The sequence below is a fragment of the Odontesthes bonariensis genome, chromosome 17, assembly GCF_027942865.1.
Source record: "Odontesthes bonariensis isolate fOdoBon6 chromosome 17, fOdoBon6.hap1, whole genome shotgun sequence".
Classification (NCBI taxonomy): Eukaryota; Metazoa; Chordata; class Actinopteri; order Atheriniformes; family Atherinopsidae; genus Odontesthes; species Odontesthes bonariensis.
Window position 1 is genome coordinate 26,992,667 of NC_134522.1, and position 23,452 is coordinate 27,016,118.

Sequence of the window (23,452 nt, forward strand, 5' to 3'; positions counted from 1 at the left end):
CAAACCTTCGAATGTTCTTAATCTATTTGATTTGATTGACCGAAAAAGGGTCAATTAAAACATTATTTAAAAAATAAATAAATAAAAAAACAATTCAGTTTACCTGGTTAAAAATGAAAACATTTTCAGAGTTATCAAATTTGGGAAAAAAGGGATGCGCTCCTCAAATATAAAGTCACCCTTCCAGTTTCATAATCCCAACAAAGCTTAATGCAACCAATCCCTGGAGGCATTAATGCATTTGCAACACTAGATGGAGACACAGCTCACAGCAATATTTTCCAACATGTTTGACAGGGTGAAAATGACCAGCTAATATATACAGTAGGGCTACTTACGTGACACAGCGAAATCTATTTGCGGTCGTTTAATTAGACAAAGCAGGAATATTTTCCAGCAACACGGACCTACTTTTAAACAGGTAGCGACGTAAAGCATTTCGAAAACGTTACCTTAAAATTAAAATTGCAATATGTAAAAGGAAGCGACATATTCAGGTCTGTAAATCCATCTTTTACCATTTTAATATGACAACTTAACAGAAAAATACAGCAAACTGCTGATAACATTAGCAGTTTTTAAAATGACCAACCACCTCTTCTTTAGTGCTGCCTTCATGTGCATCGGGTAAATGAAAAGTTTTAGACGAATAAAGAGTGACCTAAGGTGAGTGTATTCCTTTATGAGTAGGCCATCTTTAAACTCCAAAATGTTGATGAAGATTCTCAGTCATCCAGGTCATGGTAATCACAAGTGGCTTTGACCAAAAACTATGATGTGCTTTGGAGTTTAAACCACAAGAGCTTGAATAAGGGCAACTGGACCTCTTCTTGGATATTAAATACGTTTCACCTCTCATCCAAAAGGCTTCCTCACATCTAAACTAGATGTTGGGGAGTACCAGCTTATAAGCAGAGAGATTTTTAATCAAAAGTCACTGAACACCCTGATCCCTCCACTCTATAGTTTATAAGTGAAGAAGGATGGGAGGTGAAAGAGGTGAATAAGTCCAGTTGCCCTTATTCAAGCTCTTATGGTTTAAACTTCAAAGCACATCATAGTTTTAGGTCAAAGCCACTTGTGTGAACCAGAGAGAACTTCCCATCCAGCCAAGATCGCCATTTGGTTCAAATGCATACTAAAAGACTGTTCAGCTGCAGGGAACTGTAATCCCCTCACGCTTTTGATACACCTGAAAAAGAAACATCTGATTATTTTTGGCATAGGTCTACTTTACTCTTCCTACTTCCTCTTCGTTTCAAAATGAGCTTTTTTTCCCCCGACATTCTTTGAAAGCAACATTGGTATCGCTCCACTGCGCATGCGCCAGATACTTTCCTGCGAGCAGTAACTTAACCGAAGAGCCCAGCGCGCCCCTCCGCCTGTATCACCATCATCACCATCATCATCACCATCCGCTCCAGCGTCGCCAGCAGCAGCATCAGTGTGATGAAACAGAGGACGGAGACCCTCCAGCTTTGAAACACTGGACCAGCCCGCTGACAGGTACGGAGATTTCATTTGCGCTTTGAACACCCCGAAAACGTCCACTTCGCTTTCTTTTTCATTTGATTTCTTTTTCTTATTTTGATAAAAAAAAAAAAAGTAGCTGAACGACTGATCACGCCGGTGGTCTAAACTGTAGGGAAATTCACAAAAGCTGCTATAGATGGAGTTTTTCTACAACGGTGCAGCGGGTCAGAGAGTTGGATTGTGGGCAGAAAAAGCACAAATCCGTCTGTGTGGTGTGTGTAAGTGTAGCTGTTTTAAATCTATCACTAGTAGCTGCCGCCTACCTGTTGTGCGCACACAGTCAGGCTAAACCTGTGTTCCCTGACCCACACGGTCTAGACATGTGTTGATTCAACACGTTTTATATGTGTATCAGATGCACAAAAACAAGTTTTCTGGGGCAGTTAAGCTTCAGCGGATCTGAACTGGGGCAACAAACACAGGAGGAATCAAACCGAACTTCAACAGGAACAGAGGAATGGAGCCATTTCTAATACAGTGTACAGTGTACAGGTAATACAGTGTACTAATGTTTTTTGGCCCTGGATTGAATTTTCCTCATGACCTTGGGCTGTCCAAATTTACTGGGTTTATCTAAGGAGGAGGGGGTGCTGCTGGCTCCCCTGGCTGCGATTTAAAAACAGAAATAGAAAAAGTGTTTGAAGTTGAAGCTGCGGTAACAATGAGAGGAGAGATCGGGGCGGTCATACCTGTGTCCTTCTCTCAATGCCCTTTATCTGCAAAAGTGAAGTCATTCATTTAAAAGTTGCTGCTGGGAAGCGCCAGAGGCTCCCACCTCGGAAAGTCTTCCCGACGATGAATCTATTGATGGACAGAAGGGAGAGGAGGATTTTTTTTTTTTTTTTTTTTTTTGCTTACATTATTCATTCGAGAAGCAACATGAAATGATGGAGAGGGAGACAGCAGCTGCTGGCTGAGTAGTTTTCTTAAAATCAGGATTTACTCCATGTGGAAATCTTGAGGGAAAAAAAAAAGCCCACTATCCTTGTAGGTTTGCTACAAACATCTGAAACTCATCTGCTCAACTGTGCTACTCATTGTGTTTATGTGAGTCTTGTTCTCTACAGATTTGCAGGGCTCTGACTGATAACATTAGCATGTAAAATAGACAAATTGTTTCAAATAAATGATAACACGGGACAAAAGAAAAGAACTGGGAAAGGAAAAAAATCGAATTAATTTACTTAATCTCTTTTAAGTGCCTAAAGAAAACATAATTGCAGTGCTTAATTAAAGCACCTGTTTGACAAAACATCTCTTCGATCAACCTAAATCATGACAGTTTTAAGGCCTTTTTTTTTTTACACAGTTTGTTCATCAAGGAGACTATGTTTGGATGTATTTGAAAGTGAATTACATTTTCAGTGAAAAATAAAAACTCCTGGAAGTCCAGGGATTCAGGGATTCCACACTTTCATCAAACAACTGTCATAGATAGAACTGCCATTAATGAATAAATTATCATTTGAACTTATTTTACATCCTTTATGTTGTCAGCACCTTTGACTGAGACTCTTTAGCTGTAAATCCACAAATGACTTCCTCAAAGTCCTTTGAGAAGTTACATATAACTTTTTCATTTTCACTCAAACCAAAGTGTGCTCACATGATAATGTAATGTTTGTGTTTGCAACCTAGTCTATGACATTGTTAAAGCAATACTATGTAACATTTCTACCTTAAAATAACAGCTCGAAAAAAATTGTGCGGCTAGAATGAGTTTTAATATTACGATTGGCCTGTCTCCTATGCCCTTCGGGGGTCAAAGTTGGAAAAACTGCGCTATGTAACTTTGCTGGACCGGCCCGGTAGCGGCCCGGGAGCTGAGCGGAAGTACTTCGACTTACTTTCTGGCACACCTACCGCAAAAACAAATAGACCCCTCTTGCGCTCCCAGGTACATTTGATTACTCTTACCTTCACGGTCGACATAGCTTGCACCTTCTGACTCCTCGCCGGTTCGTCAACAAACGTGAAACGTGAAAGCGAAAGGGTGTTGTATTTATGACAGTGTAACCGTACATTACCTCCAAGCCTGTAGGGGGAGCTCCAGAGTGGGCTTTTTGAGAAGTTACATTGTATTGCTTTAAAGGTAGGGTAGGAGATCCTGGATTTTGAGTCCAGCGAAGCTGCATTTTGAAAATACACAGGTAAAAAGTCCCAACCCTTTTCTTCACTTTCCCCCCGAAGGCACGCCTCTAGAGTACATGAACGTGCACGAGCACGAAGGTGCACGAGCGCTGTTCTGACAGCAAGCATCGATCGTTGCCGTATTTAGTATTTAGTATTTAGTATATGATAACTATACGTTTAATAATGCTAGGTGCTAGCCAAGTTGGCTCTAGTTTAGCTTCCTGCCAAGCTTCTGGACGCGTAATTCGTTCACGGAGCAGGGTACGCGCACAGGGTGAAGGAGGGGGAGGGAGGAGCAGATTGCAGTTTGATAGACGGCATCAGAATCCAATCATTGTGAACGGACCGTTCACAATGATTGGATACTGTTTTTCCTAGATTGTACGTTCTAGAGGCCACTAAAACTTTTCATATTAATGTCAAAACTTTTAATTAATTGGTTGCAATGGGGGTGTGAAGAATATTTCAAGCAATATGTAAAAAAATGTTCCAGAAAAAGATCCCCTACCCCGCCATTAATGGATTCTCATTGAAATACAGTTGGTCAAATGTTGCCCTTAAAGAATAATTATGTAATTATATAACAGGTAACATCTTAGCCAAAGTATCATACCTTAAAGTGCATTTATTTTAGCTGTAATCATTTTGATAAAGCATTTTTAAACATGCATTATTAGCCATTTCTAGGTCAGTCTATTATGTTTTTGTGGTGGTGGACTGTAGAAAAACTCAAACACTGTACTCACAGAGTGTGAGGCGATTACTTTTAGCAAGTTTTCAAAGGATAATATAGTACTTTTTACTGCAAGACATTTGTCTAACTTCTATAACTATGATTGTATCTCTGCAAATTCAGAACATGTGATTGTCTTATGATAATACCCCTGACTGTAACAGGTTTAATTACCCACGGCTTATATTGCTCAACAAAATAGTTCAAGCCGAAACTCCTGACACAACATGAAATAACTAAGTTGGGCTACTGTGAAAAACATTACAGTTTCACAACAAAGCCTCCAAATATTGTAATAGTCTGTTGGTTTTGTGTTCCGGTTTGGATTTTGTCTTTTGCTGTCTTGTTATTTTGAAACCATGTTTTCTTAGTTGTCTTAGTTTAATTCTGGTCATTGCTTTTGCTGTGCATCTGTTGCATGAGTTTTCCCCATGGTTCCTATTCTGGTTTACTCTACTTCCTGTTTTATTTTGTAAAGCTTGTCTTGAGGAGTTACTTCAGTTACTTTTACGCCTAAATCTTTACACCATGGCTCTGTACTTCAAAGCAAGATTTTGTCTGTGTGTGGTAACTTCAGGTTCAGCTCTGGATTTTCCAATACCATGAAACTGGTTCTCTTCTTACTGGCTTGTATCACCATGGCAACTTATCCTGAAAACACAACCTTAGAGCAGGTTAGATTCTGATATCAGAGAAAAAAATTAAACGTATATCAGACTGAATACACTCTTTAACTTTCACTCAATAGCATATGCATGTACATTCAGATTCATATCCACATTCATCTTATATATATTTTTTATTTGATTAAAATCACTGGACAACTGAATCCCATACTGAGGGCCTGGATGACAAAAAATGAACGTCGACATTCACAAGTCCATTGAAGGGTTTTAATCATATTTTATGTACATTATGTATATGTTGAAAAGACCATTAAAACAGTGTTATATCTGACAGAATTTAGACTAAGTCTTTGTCACATGCCTCAAGAAATCACCTGTAACACATTATTTTGATTAAATACGCAATCTTAAATCATTAGATTTTCTCGATATTCTCCATCGATCAGCTTATTCTTCCTGCTTTGGATGCAGCAGCTTGTGTTGCTTTCCTAACTGATAGAAATATACAATTGTGATTGGTCACCTGATTGGCCAACTCCACCCGTTTTACATGAACACATACATATCCAGTGTCGGGTAGCCTGGGTTGACCTGCAGAGTTGATATCTTCATTGTAGTACTGCTTAGTGTGATCTCTATTGTCAGGATGAGTTAAGCCAGATAACAGAAAGATACCCTGGATATGTTTAACATGCTTCTGAGTACAGGCCGCAGGCTGATTGCTGTCTCACCTCCGGTTTGTCATGAGTTCTCTCTGTATATTTTTTGTCTGGTCTCTGTAGCTCTCGGTCAGATCTTTATGTGTGAACTCCTGTGTGGCATTCGTCATGGTTTTAGTTAGTCTTTTTTTTCTTTTTCCTTCAGAATCTGTTTGTTTGCTCATCACCTGCTGCCTCCTGCCTTGTCGGTCTGCATTGGGGTCTTGGTGTCCTTCTCCATATCACCATCTCATGATAAATTGTACAATTGCTAAATTTTCTTTACTCTGTTCAATATGCAGATACAGCTTAAGTTTCAATTTGTCAGCATGTCAATGTTTTATGTCTACATGTGTTCCTATGTCATGATGTCCACTGTCCACTGCTTAAAAGCGCAAATCTACACGAGTCCTTGCTAGTTTGAAACTCATTCTGCACTCACTTCCAATCATTCCACCATTTTACTAAACTCCCACTTGCAATTCCTTGGGACTGGGTTAGGGTTTGTTTAGACAAGGTATAGGGTGTTAAATACTTGTTTCCCCAGCCTTTCTCACAAAATATCCAACTAATCCTTTACGTATCAAAATAAATCCTCCAATGCCCACATTTTTGTTACACTCCATAGATTTTAGCTTGCAATCCACTTATAACCGAATGATCAAATCAGTAGTAGCACAAAACAGTATTTACTGCTGTATAACATAATTTTCAGTAGTGTTAGATTTTGTCCTTACATGTCCACAGAATTTAAAAGAAAATCTAACTCTTCTCTATAATGACTGCTTAGTACTTTTGATATCCATCTGCTTTCTTAATGAAGGTACAAGAAATTTTCCCTTTTTGTGGCATTTACTTTAAAATGTTGCACAATCCAAAATATAACTAGGTTCAAGCCTAAAAATCCTGAGTCACATCTTTGCAAGGGCCACGGATTTTATTGGACAAAAACACTTTGTAACCAGTAACCACTTGAAACGTTTACTCTTTCAGTTTGACCCTGCCAAAAAAGGTGATTAGAAAAGTGTTTTAACATTTCACGTCTCTGCTGAGGCATAAGCAAAGCAGCTTCCTGTAAATGCTGACATTAACACGTGAGCAACTACGTTCAGAGCTCAAACAAGTCGTTATTTAGCTACAAAAAGAGGCATGTCTGCAGCGTCACGCTTGGCATCAGTATTTAAATGTTTGACTCTGTTACGCTTCATATCACCGCAGAGTGAATGCACTTTGCATAAAAATGATCAGACACAAATCATGTGCAGAGCCCTACTGGCCTCTCCAACTGCTACCTTCAGAGCAGCAGAGCAGGCACCAACCAGATTGACCACACCGATACCCTCCAGAGGAACAATACGAGCCTCTGATGAGGAATAAAGGCTGTATTGTCTCTTTGCTGAGATGATGATGAAGGGCAGAAGCAATTCCAGGTTTCACAGAGAAGTCTCACAACAACACAACCCTGTCCTGGTGGTGGTAATTGCTGCGCAACAGCACACATGAATAACCCTAAATCAGCTCTCAGCCTCGTGTGTTCTGGCAAAGTGCACTACTCAGACAATCAGAGGCATAAAATCTCAATTGCTCGTCCCCATGGCAACAGCAACTGCCTGTCTGATTGTAGAAAAGTGGCATCTCTGATAACTTGTCACATGAAAAGTCTGTCTTTCATCACTCAGCATGCTGTTATTGTTAGCTGGTTTGTAGATGAAAGATGAATCACTTCATGGTATTATTTTAAAAGTGGTGTCAGTTTAACAATATAAGCACAACTTGGTGTTCCAGCCGTCCATTGTTCTTCTCATTTGTTTACCATGACCCACTGTTGGCAAGATATAGAAGGTACCCTGTACTGTATACCACTCAGATACCAGGGCTACCACAGAGACAGACAGCCATGCATGCTCACACTTATACCTATGGCTCATTTAGAATGACCAGTTATTTCAATTTGCATGTCTTTGCACTCAGTATCAAGTGTTTCAGTGTCAGAAAATATTGGTTGATGCATTAAAGTCAGTATCCATCCCGCAGCAGGGGAAATTTTCTTGTCACAGCAGCAGGATACAAGATGGCAGGTGACCAAAAGGAGACCAAAAAATTGTAAGAAGAAAAAATAGTATAGAATAAAAAAGAAAATGTTTACAAGAGAGTAGCAATCTAGAAATAAAAAAAAGTCAATATTCATTATAAGCTATATTGTCAAACCAAGTAAGGTAGAGAACAAACTGAACATGATGCACACAGAGAGCATTGTTACAGACACCATCAGCAGTGGTTGTTGAAGGCTGATGGGATGAAAGATCTACGGAAACGTTCAATGCTACACTGTGGAAGCGGCAGTCTGTTGCTGAAGGAGCTGCTTAGAGCCCCCACAGTGTGGTGCAGGAGGTGAGATGGGTTTTCCGTGATATCTCCTGACCAGCTTGCTCAGTCTCTTCCTGTCTCTCTCTGAGCTTCCAAAGCCCCAGCAGCAAAAAGTACAGATGCAGCCACTGTGTCATAAAAAGTCATAACCACAATGTCCATTCACTGGTGAGACTGTTGTGACCCTTATAAAGTTGAATACTCTGGTTGGTATCAATGAGCCGATATAATTGTCTCCAGAATTTACTTTTAGTTTCCTAAAGCTTTAAACTTATTTTTATGTTGTTAAAACTAGAGGCTAAAACATGTCTGTGTCAGTTATTTTTCGCCAACCTCAAACTCAAAGTGTTGACTGCAGCAGATTGTGGAAAAATTCCCATAAATCACATGATCATGCAGGCTGATATACCTATTTACATTTGAAAAGTAAACAACCTCTAGTTGTCAGAAGAGAAGTGTCAAGTGTTAAAATGGGATCCATGAAAGTGAAGGTTGCATTTAAAAAAGAATGCTTTTTAGCCCTAACCATAATCTTTTCCTAACCCTAACCAAGAAGTTTTGATTTCTAACCCTCACTCATAGGCCGTAAGGTGAAAACTCCTTCAGAACACCAGGCTTGTTCCACGCTCTCCGTACCAAACACGCTTCAGCTCATAAAAAGATTGAGTTATGTTGAGGTTTAAAAAAAAGTTTCGCCGCTCAGAACACAGTACTTTTTTAGTTTGCAACGTTTAAAGGAATAATTAGTGCCTGGCAAGGCGTATGTACATATTCGGCAGGCGTAATAACAATTTGGCTCGGGAGAGGTGCCATGGTTGAGACGTCAACAGAATGGACGAATCGGATAGCTGGCATGTCAGCTGAGCTGGTAAACAGAAACAGCACCGCAGTAGCAGCACGATCATCCAGCAGTACCGAAGAAGACGAAATTTCGACCGAAAGATTTGTTACATGCACATATCTTCTGTTAAGCATGAGGAAACACAGAATTTCACGTGCACAAGGTGGGATGGAAGGAATCAGAAGGAACAAATAAAGAAGCACTTGCTGAGTTCTTATACGATGCGTGGCCACATGCTGATCTTACAGCAGTGGGAAGAAACCTCAGCTTGTACATAGCACATCAACACCAATGTCATTGTATGACTGTACTGGAAGGTGTGCAGTCTGTTCATGCTGTGGAAGAACTGCAGTGTGACCACGAAGAATGTGACACTGGTGTTTTTGCATGCACAACATGCTGCACAGGAACATAAGACTGTCATTATTAAGAGCCCTGACACTGATGTAGCAGTCATTGCTGTGAGTCTGCAGAAAGATTTGCCATGCAGCTTGTACTTTTTCACAGGGACGGGCAACAGAACACGCATAATGGACATTACCAAGGTGTCATCAGCTCTCGGGGCCAGTGTGTGTTCAGCCTTGATTGGGATCCATACATTCACTGGGTGTGACACCACAAGGCAAAAAGAAGACATTTGCGGTGGCATGCGAGAAAGATGTCTACCTGAACTTTCAGAAATCTGGGGACTGAATTTAACTTGGACCACTCTACATTTGCATTACTTTGCAAATATGTATGCCATTTATACGATCAGCCAACCGCAGAAAACATCAATGAGGCTAAGTACAAAGCTTTCTGTATGGCATCATCAGCATTGCCAGAATTATCTATCCCCCAACAAGTGATGCCCTCCACCAGCACTGCAAAAGGACAAATTATCAGGCTAAAATAATGAGGTCATGTGTAAAGCAAAAGATTGGCGCTCCATCTCCCACTGGACATGGTTGGCATCTGGAAGATGGAAATCTTCAAGTGACATGGATGACAAGAAATCCAGCACTGACAGTGAGGAATAGTGTGTGTGTGTGTGTGTGTGTGTGTGTTTTTTTTTTTTTTTTTTTTACCTCTATTCTATTCCATTTGTATCATTCATTTTATTATGGTTATGTATATATGTATATAAGTTTATGCCGGTTGATGTGTATGCCCTACTTGTTTTGACTTTTTTATGTGTTGCATAGTTATTAGTGAATAAGTCAATAAATGAATACCTGAATGGTCCTTATAATTGAGAATTAGAATTATTTCCATTCATTAATAAAAAATGACAACATGAAAAGGTAACCTTATCATCACAATAGTTGTTTGTACTATAAATAAAGCACCGTTTGGAATTAATTTAGCCCACGTTACAAACACGTGGATGGTTATCAATAATTATTGGAATTCCATTAATTGATCAAAATGACAACATGAAAGGTCACTTATAATTGTGCTTCGTGCTGTAAATAAAGCACTATTTAGAATTTATTTGGCTCAATTCAGAAATACATGAATGAGCATTATCGTTGATAATTATAATTTTATGTTCACTTTAAAATGATATTTTGCGAGATTCCTTTCTGTAGGTTAGATTTGACAGCACCAGGCAGGTTGTCATTTTTCCAGTTTGTTGTCGTAAATCGGCAACGTGATTGGTGTAGCGCGGTCACGTGGTGTCTTGTGACGTCAAAATTGTCATTCAGCCGAGGAAAATATTTCTTCAGAAAACGTCTCGGTTTAAAAAAAGTACAGGATTCTGTGACGCGTAACTTTTTTTATAAGTGCAAAATAACTTGGTAATTTTTATCAGCTAAGGGGCATGTAGTTCGGAGAGCACGGAGCGAGCCTAAACGAAAACGGGGTTCACCTTACGTCCTATCAGTGATGTTATTGCCTAAACCCAAACAAGAACTGTTATAGTTTAGTCCTAACATGTTATGTGTACATGTACCCATGGCAACAGCAAAATAACATCAATGAAGGTCCTGGTTACATAGGAGAAAAATATATTTTAGCCCTAACCATAATGTTTTTTTTCGCCCTAACCAAGTAATGCTATTGCTTAAACCCAACCAGGAAGGGATTGAAGCTTTTTAGTAAAGTGTTGTCGTCTTTTAGACTGACCAAAAATCACATGTATTAAAATAGTTGTCACATGTAGATCTCCACTGCATGTCACATGAATGAGTAAGCGTTTAAAGCAACAACAAGCTGTGAAACCTAAAATGATGTGCATTTGCACGTTTAGAAATACACTGACTTTTGTTAGGCACATTTCAGGGCCTGTAACAGCCCAGGAACACCCAGGGGCTGAGATTCTGTAGTTCATGGTTTCAGCCCTGCACCATACCATTTTGCTTTATGATCACTTGACATTTTTGTGGGCTTTTGATGGCGTCTTTGTGGGCCTTTCAGCTTGACAACAAATTCATGTGTGTGGCTATACATTTGCAGAGCTCACAAGGAGATTTGTTTTCATGACGGTGGTGTTCCATCTGACAAATGTGGGGGTAGCCAAAGAGCAAAAATAACTTGTGAATTCTCGTGTTACTTTAAAGTGACATGCCTTACTGTGATATTCCCCAACCGCCCTCTCCTGTTTATGTGGATGTTGCAATGTTCCTACTACTATGGATTTGCCAATACAGAGACTCATGCACAGCAGTTTTCCATCCATCCATCCATTATCATCCGCTTCTGCGGGGGCAGCAGCTTTAGCAGAGAGACCCAGACGTCCAACAGTTTTTCAAGACAAATGTTTTTAAAGCAGCTCACAGAAATCTGTCAACTCCAGTTGTTCTTGAGTCCTGGCACACTACTGCATTATCAAGAAGCAGAGACTAATCAGAGATTTACCGCAGCTGTGTTCAACAAACCCTCCTGACACTGCTCCCTGAACCATTGTCCTGTCTCCCCCAACAGTTTAGCCAGTAAACAACACATCACCATTGTAGAATGTGTGGCTTTTTAATTGAACGACTTGATAACAACATCTCCTCCAATATGGAAGCACTCTTTTGAGTTGTATTTCTTTCCTGTCTGGTCTTGTTAATGCTGTAAGCAGTAGTTATAAGTGTAAACAACTTTCACGTTGCTATGTCACACATCATAACGGTTGTAAAAAAAAAAAAGAAAAACGCTACCAGCTTAGAAAAATGTTTTTTCAGCAAATTGCTGAAATCAGAATCAGAAAAAACTAGGGCTGGGTGAGTTATTATCACGTTAACTCGTTAATTATTTAACGCCGATAAAGATTTTATCTCGCATTAACGCAGTTTTTAAAAAAATAAAATAAAATACAATTTTTTACATTTTTTTGGGGCCTTTGTGCCATTAATGGAGAGGAAAGTTCAGAGAGACCGGAAGCAGGAGGCAGAGAGAGGGGGAGCAACAGCACAGGGCCGTCCGATGCAGGACTTGAACCGGGGCCAGCTGCAGTGAGGACTATAGCCGCTTGTACATGGGGCGCCCAGTGTTTCCCACAGATCTGAAGGCAATGTGTGGTGGTGGGCCACCGGTGGGGAGGGGGGTTAAAAAATAAAAATTCTTCAAAATAATTCCTTCGTTAATAATTGGTCACACAGAACTTTATTGTATTAATATTCACATCTTCAAATGTCTTTACCTCTACAAAATACTATGCCATACTACATTTTGTATTAACAGCCTATTCCTTCATTGGTCATACTGAACTGAGGCATGTTCAACCACTCAGGGTTGAATCCAGTGGCCCTGTGTTTGGCGCTTTTGGATGTTGCCAAAGTCCCATCTAAACAGAAACAGAACAATAGAAATGAGTTCCCTTGAACTGAGACCTGCTTTCTTACCTGCCTGTTTCTACATCTGTTTGTCCACCTCACCTGTTGTTTCAGCTGGCTCAGTCACAGCAGCATGTTGGATGCTGTCCTCCTCTCCTACTCTTTCTTCAATGCCTAACGAATCTATCTCTTTCTCCCCCTGACCCTGTCTTTCTGCTTGAGCAGCACTGGTTGAATATTGTAAACAAATTAATTAACAAACTTGCTACTAGTTAACTTTATAAAGAAGGCGTAATCGCTTGTTTGCTATAGGTCGGGACGGGACAACATTGTATTCAAAATATAAAATATTTTCATAGGACTTTTTAATGTGTGATTTTATAAAGGTGCACGTGATACCAACCTTTCGTGAATTTCGCCAGCCGTCTTCTCTGCACTAAGGCACAGCTTCCACGCTTCCAGGGATGATCTCGCTGATGGAGACACACGCGGTGTGCACGGAGGGGAGGGGCTGTGTGTGTGTGTGTGTGTGTGTGTGTGTAGGCTATGTGAGAGAGATGTGTGACTGACAGAGAGACGAAGGGAGAGCAGGGAAAGGAAATACAGCTTAACGAATACCAGCTCCTCTCTTAAGAACAAACTCTTGTATTTCTGAGAGTGAAATGGTTTACCAATCTAAAATCTGTATATATTGTTCAGTATCACTGCTGACTGCATAGATATGCAACTTGTATCTCATTTGTGTGCCCCGTTTAGGGTTATTAAAACAATTAGTACTTAGATACTAATCAATGTTAAAAATTAGTGATGAATTAGATACTCATTTTCAACAGCATTGATACCAATACTGCTGTCTCTGTCTCCTCCAGTTGACACGTGGGTTCACACAACACTGCTGCAAATAGGCAGACAGTGTCTATTCATTCCAAGCTATGACATGTCAGACATAAATATCTGAAAAAAAAACAAAAATCTGTGGGAGCAGATCAGTCGACATTGAATTTTGATGGTAATAGTAACCAATCAATAACGTGATGGCAACCAAACTTGTTGAAATGAAAAGGAAAAGTATTCTGTCTCTCGGGTGACAATGGAGGACAGAGATGCTCTGTGGAGCTAATCGTCTTTGAATGTGCTCCTGCACCGAGAACCTTCTGAAAGGAGTCCCACTTAAAATTGGCCTTTGATAAACCTTAAAAAAGCCCCAGAATCGGGCTCCCTCTCATAATGATATGTAATAATAGTTCTTACACAAGACTGTGATTTTCATCATACCGATGAGTTTGACAAATTGTGTAAGACACCAGTTTCTTCTTACACCACAGCTGTCAGACTGAGTAGAGAAAAGCTCATTCAGTTGTCAGTATGAGTGCTTTGTTTGCCGCTCATTGCAAACTAAACAGTGTTTCACAAAACGTATTTGGACAAAATACTACAAGGCTAAAAGGGTGGGCTAGAGCTGTATTGGTAAAGTGGAGGTATGATGTTATGATGTTGTTGTCAGAAATAAAATCTGACACACTTCTGTGCACTTTTCTGCCAGAGAAAAGAGCTATGTGGACATGGGCCCTACACTCTGGTATTTATGGTGAATCCTGAGATCTAAGTAAAGTTCCCGTTTAAACAACAGTTATCAAAAATGTTAACTCAGCTGGTGGCATACGTTAATGTTAGCAGTGTAACTATCAGCAATTAGCCAATAGTCACATTAGCTGTCTCTTAAGGTATCCTCATGCTAGCAGCTTTCTGCTCAGCTTGTCTGAAATCATATATGTATATATATATATATATATATATATATGAAATTAGGAATGTCCTGATCAGGTTATTTTGCCCCAGAGTTCGAGTCTGAGTCATTTGATTTTGAGTATCTGCCGATACCGAGTCCCGATCCGATACTTCTACAGTACATTAAAAAAATGAAGAACGGGGAAGAAACAGATCCAGATCCCCGATTTATTTATTTCTTCACTTATTTTATCATTTAACACTTATAAATAGAGCACTTCTGTGAGGTAGCTAGAATAAAACAAGTAATCAAGTAATACCAAATTCTTCACATTGGAGTTTAGTGCAACAATGTCTAATATAAAACCAGCAGCAGCTCTACTTGAAATACCTGGCTGGCATGTAAACAAATAAGCAAATAAAAGTGGCACAGTGTTATAAAGAAAGGCCAGTAATGTGCTTTTTCGGAACTGCACTCCTATATCTTACCCTCCTCCTCTGGCTTCACAGAAGGAAATGTACGTTTTTCTTGATGAAAACCAACATCTCTACCTTGTCAGGTCTGAGCCTGTTCCTGTTCTCATCAAGGATGTTAGCGATGTCCTTGCCACCTCTTGAAATCCCAAGTTTGCATAACTCACAGTTTGCAATCGCAACGTTTTTGTCATCCACTTTAAAATAGCTCCACACCAAGGAACATTCGTGCCCCCAGCTTCAAGCTGCTGCCGTGTTCTGCTTCGCTTTACGGCACGCAGCAAAGTGACATCATGGCGCATGCGTTGTTTCTGTGTGGAGTTTAGACCAAAGACATAAACATTCGGGGAGTTATGATTATTGTAGTTGGGGATATACACCTTCCTCAGTCAAACTAAATGCAATGTGGAGGCATTGGAGACCCATCCAAGATGGCGGCCGCGCTGATACGTCAGCTCCAACCGTCAGTCTATGAGGCGTCTACGTATATTATGTCTATGGTTGAGACGGTCTGACTCTGTACCACCACATAACAGTAATACTAAGCTGTTATTTTTTCCCATTTGTTTTGAAATATTATAGTTCTGATAGGGGTGCGCGATCTGACGATATAAAATCGTGACTGGCGAGGAAGAGTGGAGAATCGCAGGCGATCTACCAAATTAGAGAAACCGTATAGATCGCCTTTGCCAATCAGCGCAATGATTTTTTTTTTTTTCAATGTTGGTTCCCGCCAATGCGGCAGACGTAGGGCGTCCTTAACCTAACCGACCAATCATAGCGAACTGTGCGTCGTGACACTTTCTTACACGCCTCCATGTTGTGTTTGTAAAAACTTAGAAAACGCATGGACAGCCATGGCTGAAAGGCAAGCCGACGAGCTGGTGAAGAAGAGGAAATCCACCTCTGTAATTTGGAATTGGTTTGGGTTTTCTTCTACCCTAACCCACTGCTGCTGGTCCACATCAGGAATGGGAACAGCAGCAGCGGCACCATCCACAGCACATCCATAGCGGCGCACGGGAGAAACTCACGGCCAGCAGCAGCACTCTCGGGTTGGATGAGGAAACCGCTAGCTCGTAAGCCAACTACGGTGCAAGAGAAAAGGGATGCACCGCGACCGTGACAAACATTACACAGTTGAAAAGTATTCCTTTAGGGCGCTCTGGTGATGGCAGTGCGTGACTGTGGCTGCAGTAAATGAACATGCAGCATTGCTCACTCCACCTCATGGCATCATGAGGTGGAGTCAAGTCGTCATCAGTGGTTCGTTTTTCTATTTCCGGTTGCTTCACTCTCACTGTGTCAGATGTCATCAATTAGATCATTATTTTTCATCTTGAATTGGGTTACAGTTGAATTACAATGTGTTGATTGCCAAATTCTTTCTTTTACTCCTTAGCTCTTCTGTGGTTCAGCATGTCGACTTAACTCTACTGTAATTGGTCTTTCTTTTTTTTTTGATGGAAGATCGTGATAAAAAAATCGAAATCATGATTTTATGCAAAAAAAAATTTTCCATATCGCCCACCCCTAAGTTCTGATAAAAAAAAAATTATGAGAATAAATATACCTATATAGATATAGGCCATATATCCAATCCCTGATCGGGATGAAACGTCCGATTCCGATAAAGTCTGAAACCACGTGATCGGCCCCGATTTCCGATCACGTGATCGGATCGGGACATCCCTAATATGAAAACATGTATTTCCATTTATACTTTTTAAATTAAATACTAGGTTTAAGTGTTTGTGAACAAATCACTGTGTTCTGTATGATTTGCATTTCACACAGAACTCTCACTTATCATGTGTTTGACTTTTTGCATTTCCAAGGGGATGAGCTTGATTTTATTGTGTTTGACAGACTAAATGCATCTTCCAAAGTTACTGCCTTTCCAGTTAATTGTTCCCATGGACAGCGTTTTCATCATCAAATCAAGGTATTAAAACAGTATGGAAATTACATGAGACAGGTATGGTGGCTAAATGCATGTTAAGGCGCTCGCATATTGAACTGGCAGCCTGTTGTAGTTGCTCCTTAGTTCATTCAGTGTCTGTGATTGACCGTCACCTGCTGCTTTTGTGGTGTGTTTAGGATCATTTGCACTAATTGGCCAATATTGTAGGCTAATTTCTACAAACCTTACTGATTAGACCTGTGAAGAATGGCGTGAAAAATGATTCCCGCTGAACAACGTAGTTCGAACAACTTGAACAATGTTCTGCACCATTCCATAAGCTGTGAGTGTAATGAGTTTATCGGGAACCTTAAATGTTCAGAGTGTCACTTTAGCCAGTTTGAGGAAAAAAAGACTAAGTGATAATGAGCAGAGGAAGAGTGTCGACAATTTCGTGACTGGTGATCGTCAGCATGTGTTTTCTTCCAGGATGACTGAGGGAATGAACTCTCTGGAGCCAGGGACGGAGGACTTCAGTGGGGGAGGAGCAGGAGGAGATCAGGATTCAGTATCCTTCCTACTATGTCTGTGTGTTTTACTTGAGCCTGATTTAACTGGCTCCGCCACTGGAACAACTTTAGTTTTCCAGAACTAATGACTTTACATAGTAGCATCGTTGCGAGCAGCTAGACATTATAATGTAAGCATTTAATTTACACAAACACCTGCATGTTTTTGGATGAGTTAACGTTTAAGTTCAATATCTACTGGAAATTTTTTGTTTTGTAGACTTTTTGCACATTTCCCTGTCTGAATTCACGTGGTGTCTAATGCCCCTTTTCCACCGCCAAGCTAGCCCTACTCTACTCGGTTCGATATAGCCCAACACTACACTACACGACACGGCACCAGTAACATTTTCTTTTCCACCCAAACTGTGGCCTGGAAGTGGGCGGAGTCGGCCCGTTCACCACTAACGTGACGTCGGTTTCAGGTGACTACAAAGTGTCACGCCGCGGTTAGTCAAAAGTAAACACAAGATGGAGTGTAATGTGTAATGCAGTTGACAATCCATATTGTTTAGTTAAACCAAGCTCTTTATTAAAAAAGACAGCACAAAAGTAAACAGCAGGAGTTCTCTCAGATACAGGCGACGCCAGTGTTGGTGCCGGTGGAATGCAGATCAGCTGTTGCCTCAGCTGCAGATTGCGATGCCAGTGTCGGTTCTGAAGCCTGCGGGATTGGAGGATCTTCGCTGACCTCAGCAACCGAACACTCATCGGTTGCACAAACCGAGTCTTGAGTGAAAAAAAATAAAAAGTGTGAACATACGAAACGCATACACGTAACCGCATAGGTGAGACACTGTGCTAGCCTTCCAAAACAGCGTTGTTTGCTAGCTCACTCAGAACAACTTATGAGACGTCTGTGTAACTTGAACATGTATTTGTTACGATATAAAACATGCATTTGTTAAGACATATGCGTTGCACCAATGGGATAAGAACAACTTACCATTTTTCATCGCCTCCAACAAAGACGTCGCCGTATCCATGCCGTTCGCCGGGCTGTGACCGTAAATGCCGTCCATTTGGTCGAACCACTTCCATGTCTTTCGGTTTGACCCACTCCGGCTGTTGTGGTCCTTTACCTGCCGGTAATAGCTCTTCAGCTTGTCTCGGCACTGCTGAGAATTCCGGTGATAGCATGGCTAGCCATCAGCTTGGTTATATCCTGGAACACCTTCTCATTTCATGTCGCTCCGTCCAGTTCCTTCTGCACGCGGTCCTCAGCCACCACACACAGAAAGGTCTGCACCTCGCTCACTGTCCATGGGTTGGCTTTCTTTCTCTAGTCTTCCATCTTCACAATTCTGTTTATTCTCTGGTTCTCTCGCAGTTGTGTTTTCATACATGGCGGGTGTTTCATACATAAAGCTCCCCGAGCTTCGTTGCGTGTATGACGTAATTTCACCTGACCAATCAGTGGACAGCACTGATCATGTGACGTTTTAGCACCGACAAGTACCTACTAGACCCACTTCTGAAGCAGGTACTTGCCGGGGCTCAAAATTGTAACGGGTCCCACCTTCAACCCGCGGTGGAAAAGCTCCCAACCAGGGTAGAGTGGGACCGTGTAGAGCTGTGTTGGTACAAAAATGTTCGGTGGAAAAGGGGCATAAGCTTCTTCGTAACAATTTGGGCTAAAGTTGGTTGAGAAGTTTTTCATTTCTGTAAATATGTTTTTTATTCTAAATTTTATCTCTAGATTACATACAGCTTAAACAAAAATGAAAATGTAATATTACATATTGAGCTAAAGTGCCTGAAACACAATCAAATTCTTTAAGTTAACCATCAGTATAATGAGTTAATCCATCTGATGCACACAGTTGTAGTTTAACTAATCTTTTTTTTTGCACACCGTTGTACTCTCACATGCAGGATGTTTTAATCCCTCCAAATATGATAACTCCCCTGTTAACCTTACATAAGTTTTAAACAGATCTTCCCAGATACCCATGAAAGGTATCCGAAGCTGTCCAAGAGGCTTCCCTCTATCGTGGTGGAGCCAATAGATGCAGCGGAGGTTGAGAGTGGTGAGCTCCGCTGGCCGCCAGATGAGCCCAGCACCCCAGAAGCACAAACTGAGAGACGGACTGCAGACAAACAAACTGCAGGTGAAGAGGAACAAAAGCTGGCCCTGTTCCTCTTTTGTATTTGGCTCAGTTACAATTATTGCAGAATCAAACCAGTCAATAACAAGTGAACTAGACGAAATAAACAAAGATCACACGGACTCATCAGCCACATTGTCTGTTGCTGTTTTAGGTGCAGTTACATTTAACTTATTTCTACACAGTCACAAAGTTTAGCGCAGTGGTTTCCAACCTTGGGTTTGGGATCCTTTTAAGGCTCCCAAAATATGTTTGGAGTTGAAAAGTTGAGGAAAAAAGAAAAAAAAAAAGGAAGAAAAGCTCTTGTGCATTATTGTGTACACATTTGTTTGTCTTTTACTTATCTTTACTGTGTGGTGGAGTAGCTGTACCAGTCTAAACTTGTTTAAATGATTTATATTTACTACTTATTTTCAAAGAAAAAAGACTAAAACCTTGAAGCATTTCGTTTGAATTCTTATCAAGCAGTGTTGACTAGTATACTGAGAACAACAGGAACAAGCGGAGCCACAGCAGAGAGGTCGGTGGTGTGAATACACATGCGCTGCTCTGATGGGCCAATGCTGTAGAGGAGACATAAGGAACTATTGCTGGTGTGATCTTGTCGTTATTTAAATTGTGAGGATGAAATGAATGGATGGATGGATAGCTGGATGGATGGCTTTATTAATCCCAGGGGGAAATTTTATTCTTATAGCAGCCTGGAACACTAAACACAATAAACACAGTAATGCATTCACAATAAAGAAAGCAAAAGTACCATACACAGTTTAGGAGAGGTTGAATTTTAAACTTTTGTTGTTCACAACGAGGCACAGATTATTCTAGATAAAGGTACCTTGTTTTGTAAAACATTGATAAATATAGCTGTCATGCATACACAGTACAGAAAAAAGAACAATATTTGTATTTGAATGTACTGGAGTATAAAGCAGCGTAAAGAATTTCATGACTATAAGTTAATACATCTTCTTATAGCTTTCCTGTCTGGTGTTCATACCAGTCGAGATCACAACCTGCTGCTATTTGTGTCAGTGAATTTGCATATTTCACTCCTGACTGGTCATCAGAAGTTAACATCTGTTTATTCATGCTGTGTCTATAAAGGTTACTTCCTGTAATTTCCTCCTGTTATAGTTCTTTATTCTATGGGCACATGTTACTTTCATTCTCACTTGAGGAAATACTCAAGAGTAGACATTAGTAGACATGTACTCCTTTTGTGATTGAAGGCTTCCATGAATTGAACAATGAATGTATCAGGTATTGGAGTTATACAAGTCAACATAAATGCAGTTTTCCAGGTGGTTGGTTGTTTGAAGGCTCACATTGCACCTCAGTTTATGCCGTCCAGTGTGGATTTGCCTCTGGTTGTTTTTATTTGCATGAATGCAAATAAAGATGGAGGAAGGAACAAAAAATAAATGACAGATGCATTTATAGTCAATGAAGAAGAATAACGAGAAACACTTTCCTGTTTACCGCCGTTATGAGCATTTAAGCATAGATTTAACGAGATGTACTTGAATGCATGAAGTCTTGCAGGCTTTGAAAGACAAAGCTATGTAGATTTCAGAATTTATAATGTGTAATTTAAGCACACCACAATATCCCATGTTTTCAATAACATAATTTACAGATTACACTTTTTTTTTTAAAGAGATCCAAATTTACAATCAGTCCATCCAATATAGCTTGTTTTTACACTGTGATAGCCTGACTTTGCCTGAGCTGCCAGGCTGCAGCTGATCTGCAGAGGTATGGGAAGAAAAGGAAGTTCTGAAACCCTGTTCAAGGTTCTCAATTACAAACAAATCCTTTAAAAAAGGAGCTACAATTTGTCCAGCACATAGCTATACTTAATGCTAATTGCCCTTTTTTGTTTTTAAGAAAGTATGCAAACAAAGTTGCTAAATTGCTAACAGAGAGGAGAAAATCTTCAGCTGTCTAAGCCACCCAGAGGCACCAAGTGCTGTTAGGAAGGATAAATTGGCAGGACTTTCAGCTAAGTCAATGGTCGCCAGTACGTGCACCAATGTTAATAGAATAGAAAAATACTTTATTCATCCCCCAATGGGGGAAATTCAAAAATGTCACAATGCCTGCCGTTCAGGGCTCTTTGGTGTCCTTTTGGCCAGTTATCCAGCTCTCGTTTTCTTAACGGATGTTGCGTTTGAAAAATGGAGGAAAGTGTGTGCAACTGTGTACCACCTAAACCAAGAGGGTACAATTATAGCAATGGCTACAAAACCTTTAAAAAATAAAATGCTTGGTTGAGTTTGTGGTTATTTCCCTCTACGACTACTTCCTTCCTCTCACGTAGCAATGTCATTTTCTCAGCAGCGACACCTACTGTTGAAGGATGAAGACTGCAGCTATTCCAGCACACCTCAAGCGCTGATCTAAACAGTTCTGATACTGCAGGAAAAACAAGTTATCTAATGCTGCATCAGATTATTTTGATATAAATGGTATCGTCTTGTTTTTGTATTTCAGAAATGTATCTGCTAGCAACAGTAATTTTTGTGCTGTTGGCACCATGTGTGATGCACATATTAGGAGTTAGGAGTTCTAATGTAATGTCTTGTAAACTGAGCAAACTTATTGTGTTCATAAATGTTTGAGTGCATTAGGCTGACAGTGTTGTCACTCCACTGGCTCCAGATATGCAAACACAAAAATTGTTAAAAATAGCCGAAAGCGTCTCATCCTTCGTACCGTTATTTCCTTTGCTCACTTGTTGAAAGTTGAATAAGTCCTACACAGTAAAGGGTTTAAATTTGGCTTTGAATCCAGTTCACTCCCAAGCTTCACATTCACGAGAACAAAACAATTCATCTGACCCGTCTGAAACATAATCCATCATTTGCATGTTTTTCCAGATGAGGAGGAGGCAAATGCCGGAGTGGACGAAGAGGCGTCAGGGGTGGAGATGCAGGAATCCAACTGAACCAACTCTCCTCATGTGAAATACACTGTTACTGTGAGTGTGTCCAGACTGGGATGAATGAGAACAAGCCTAATGAAAGAGCGCCTTGTGAGGATAGACAGATTAAGGGAGACATAGGAAGGCGGGTAGAGAAACAGATTCCCAAACCCCAGCTCATGGGCTTGGAGCCAGTGTTTACACCTTCAGAGTAAACACAGACAAGGTGTTTTTCTTTGCATGCGCACATCTGTGCTGATGAAGGAGCTTGCTCTTACACATATCAGTGAATATAGATGAATGTAAGGGACTAATATTCTAATCTATTCTGAACATTTTTTTCCCCCTAGTTGGCTGCTTTGAAATGAACAAAAGATATAATACAGTAACTTGGCAGCAGATGTGTTTTGATGTCAAGATTTCCCTTCCAACATGGATGCTGTCACACCTCCAGCTTTGTAAATAAATTCACAAAATTAATTTAGTCCCTCTGGCTCCAAGCCCTCGTCGTCCAGATGCCCATGCACATCTGCACATCTGGTCCTGACAGATATTTCTAAATGCTGTATGAAGTTTTTAGCTCATGTGTGCCATACTACTTACTACTAATGGTAGCTGCTGTATTTGTGCAGTTTTTCCATGAACTTTAGATGTAAATGGCATCCCTGTTAGCTGTTGACTGCTGTAGTTCGGTGATCTTGGTCTCACTATTCACTTTGTAATAATAGCTACAAGTATTTGATTAAGAACAAATCTGTCTCTTATTTTGATGTTATATAACATTCCTTAATATATTATTATATGTAAGCATTGTCTTCATACAGTAGATGTTAAAGGGAATGTAATTGTGTTGTTTTCCTTACAATATTGGAGCAATATATTCACTGGAATTTCAAGGCAGTCGATTTTGTTACAGACGTGAAAAGAACCAGTATATTTTAGATGGGTGTTGTTTGGCACAGACATATTTTTTAAAATACTGGAAGCCTAAATTATTGCACAAGTAATAAACATTTTGAAAATTCTTAAAGAAATATTTCCTTTATTGTGGCTTGAACTGCAAATGTTAC

At 40.2% G+C, this 23,452-nt stretch overlaps 1 protein-coding gene across 2 annotated transcripts; it reads left to right on the forward strand.

Annotated features, from left to right (window-relative positions):
* The first annotated feature begins 1,320 nt into the window (after window positions 1-1,320).
* LOC142365919 (protein LBH-like) lies at window positions 1,321-23,395 on the forward strand. Of its 2 annotated transcripts, XM_075447671.1 has the most exons (5): window positions 1,321-1,506; window positions 16,746-16,821; window positions 17,269-17,347; window positions 19,285-19,459; window positions 22,339-23,395. In XM_075447671.1, exons 2-5 carry the CDS (start codon window positions 16,751-16,753, stop codon window positions 22,404-22,406), a joined length of 393 nt encoding a protein of 130 aa, XP_075303786.1. In that variant the 5' UTR covers window positions 1,321-1,506; window positions 16,746-16,750; the 3' UTR covers window positions 22,407-23,395. The 2 variants fall into 2 exon arrangements, with proteins under 2 accessions (XP_075303786.1, XP_075303787.1); XM_075447672.1 differs by lacking the exon at window positions 16,746-16,821 and having other exon boundaries at window positions 1,326-1,506.
* Window positions 23,396-23,452: the final 57 nt, after the last annotated feature.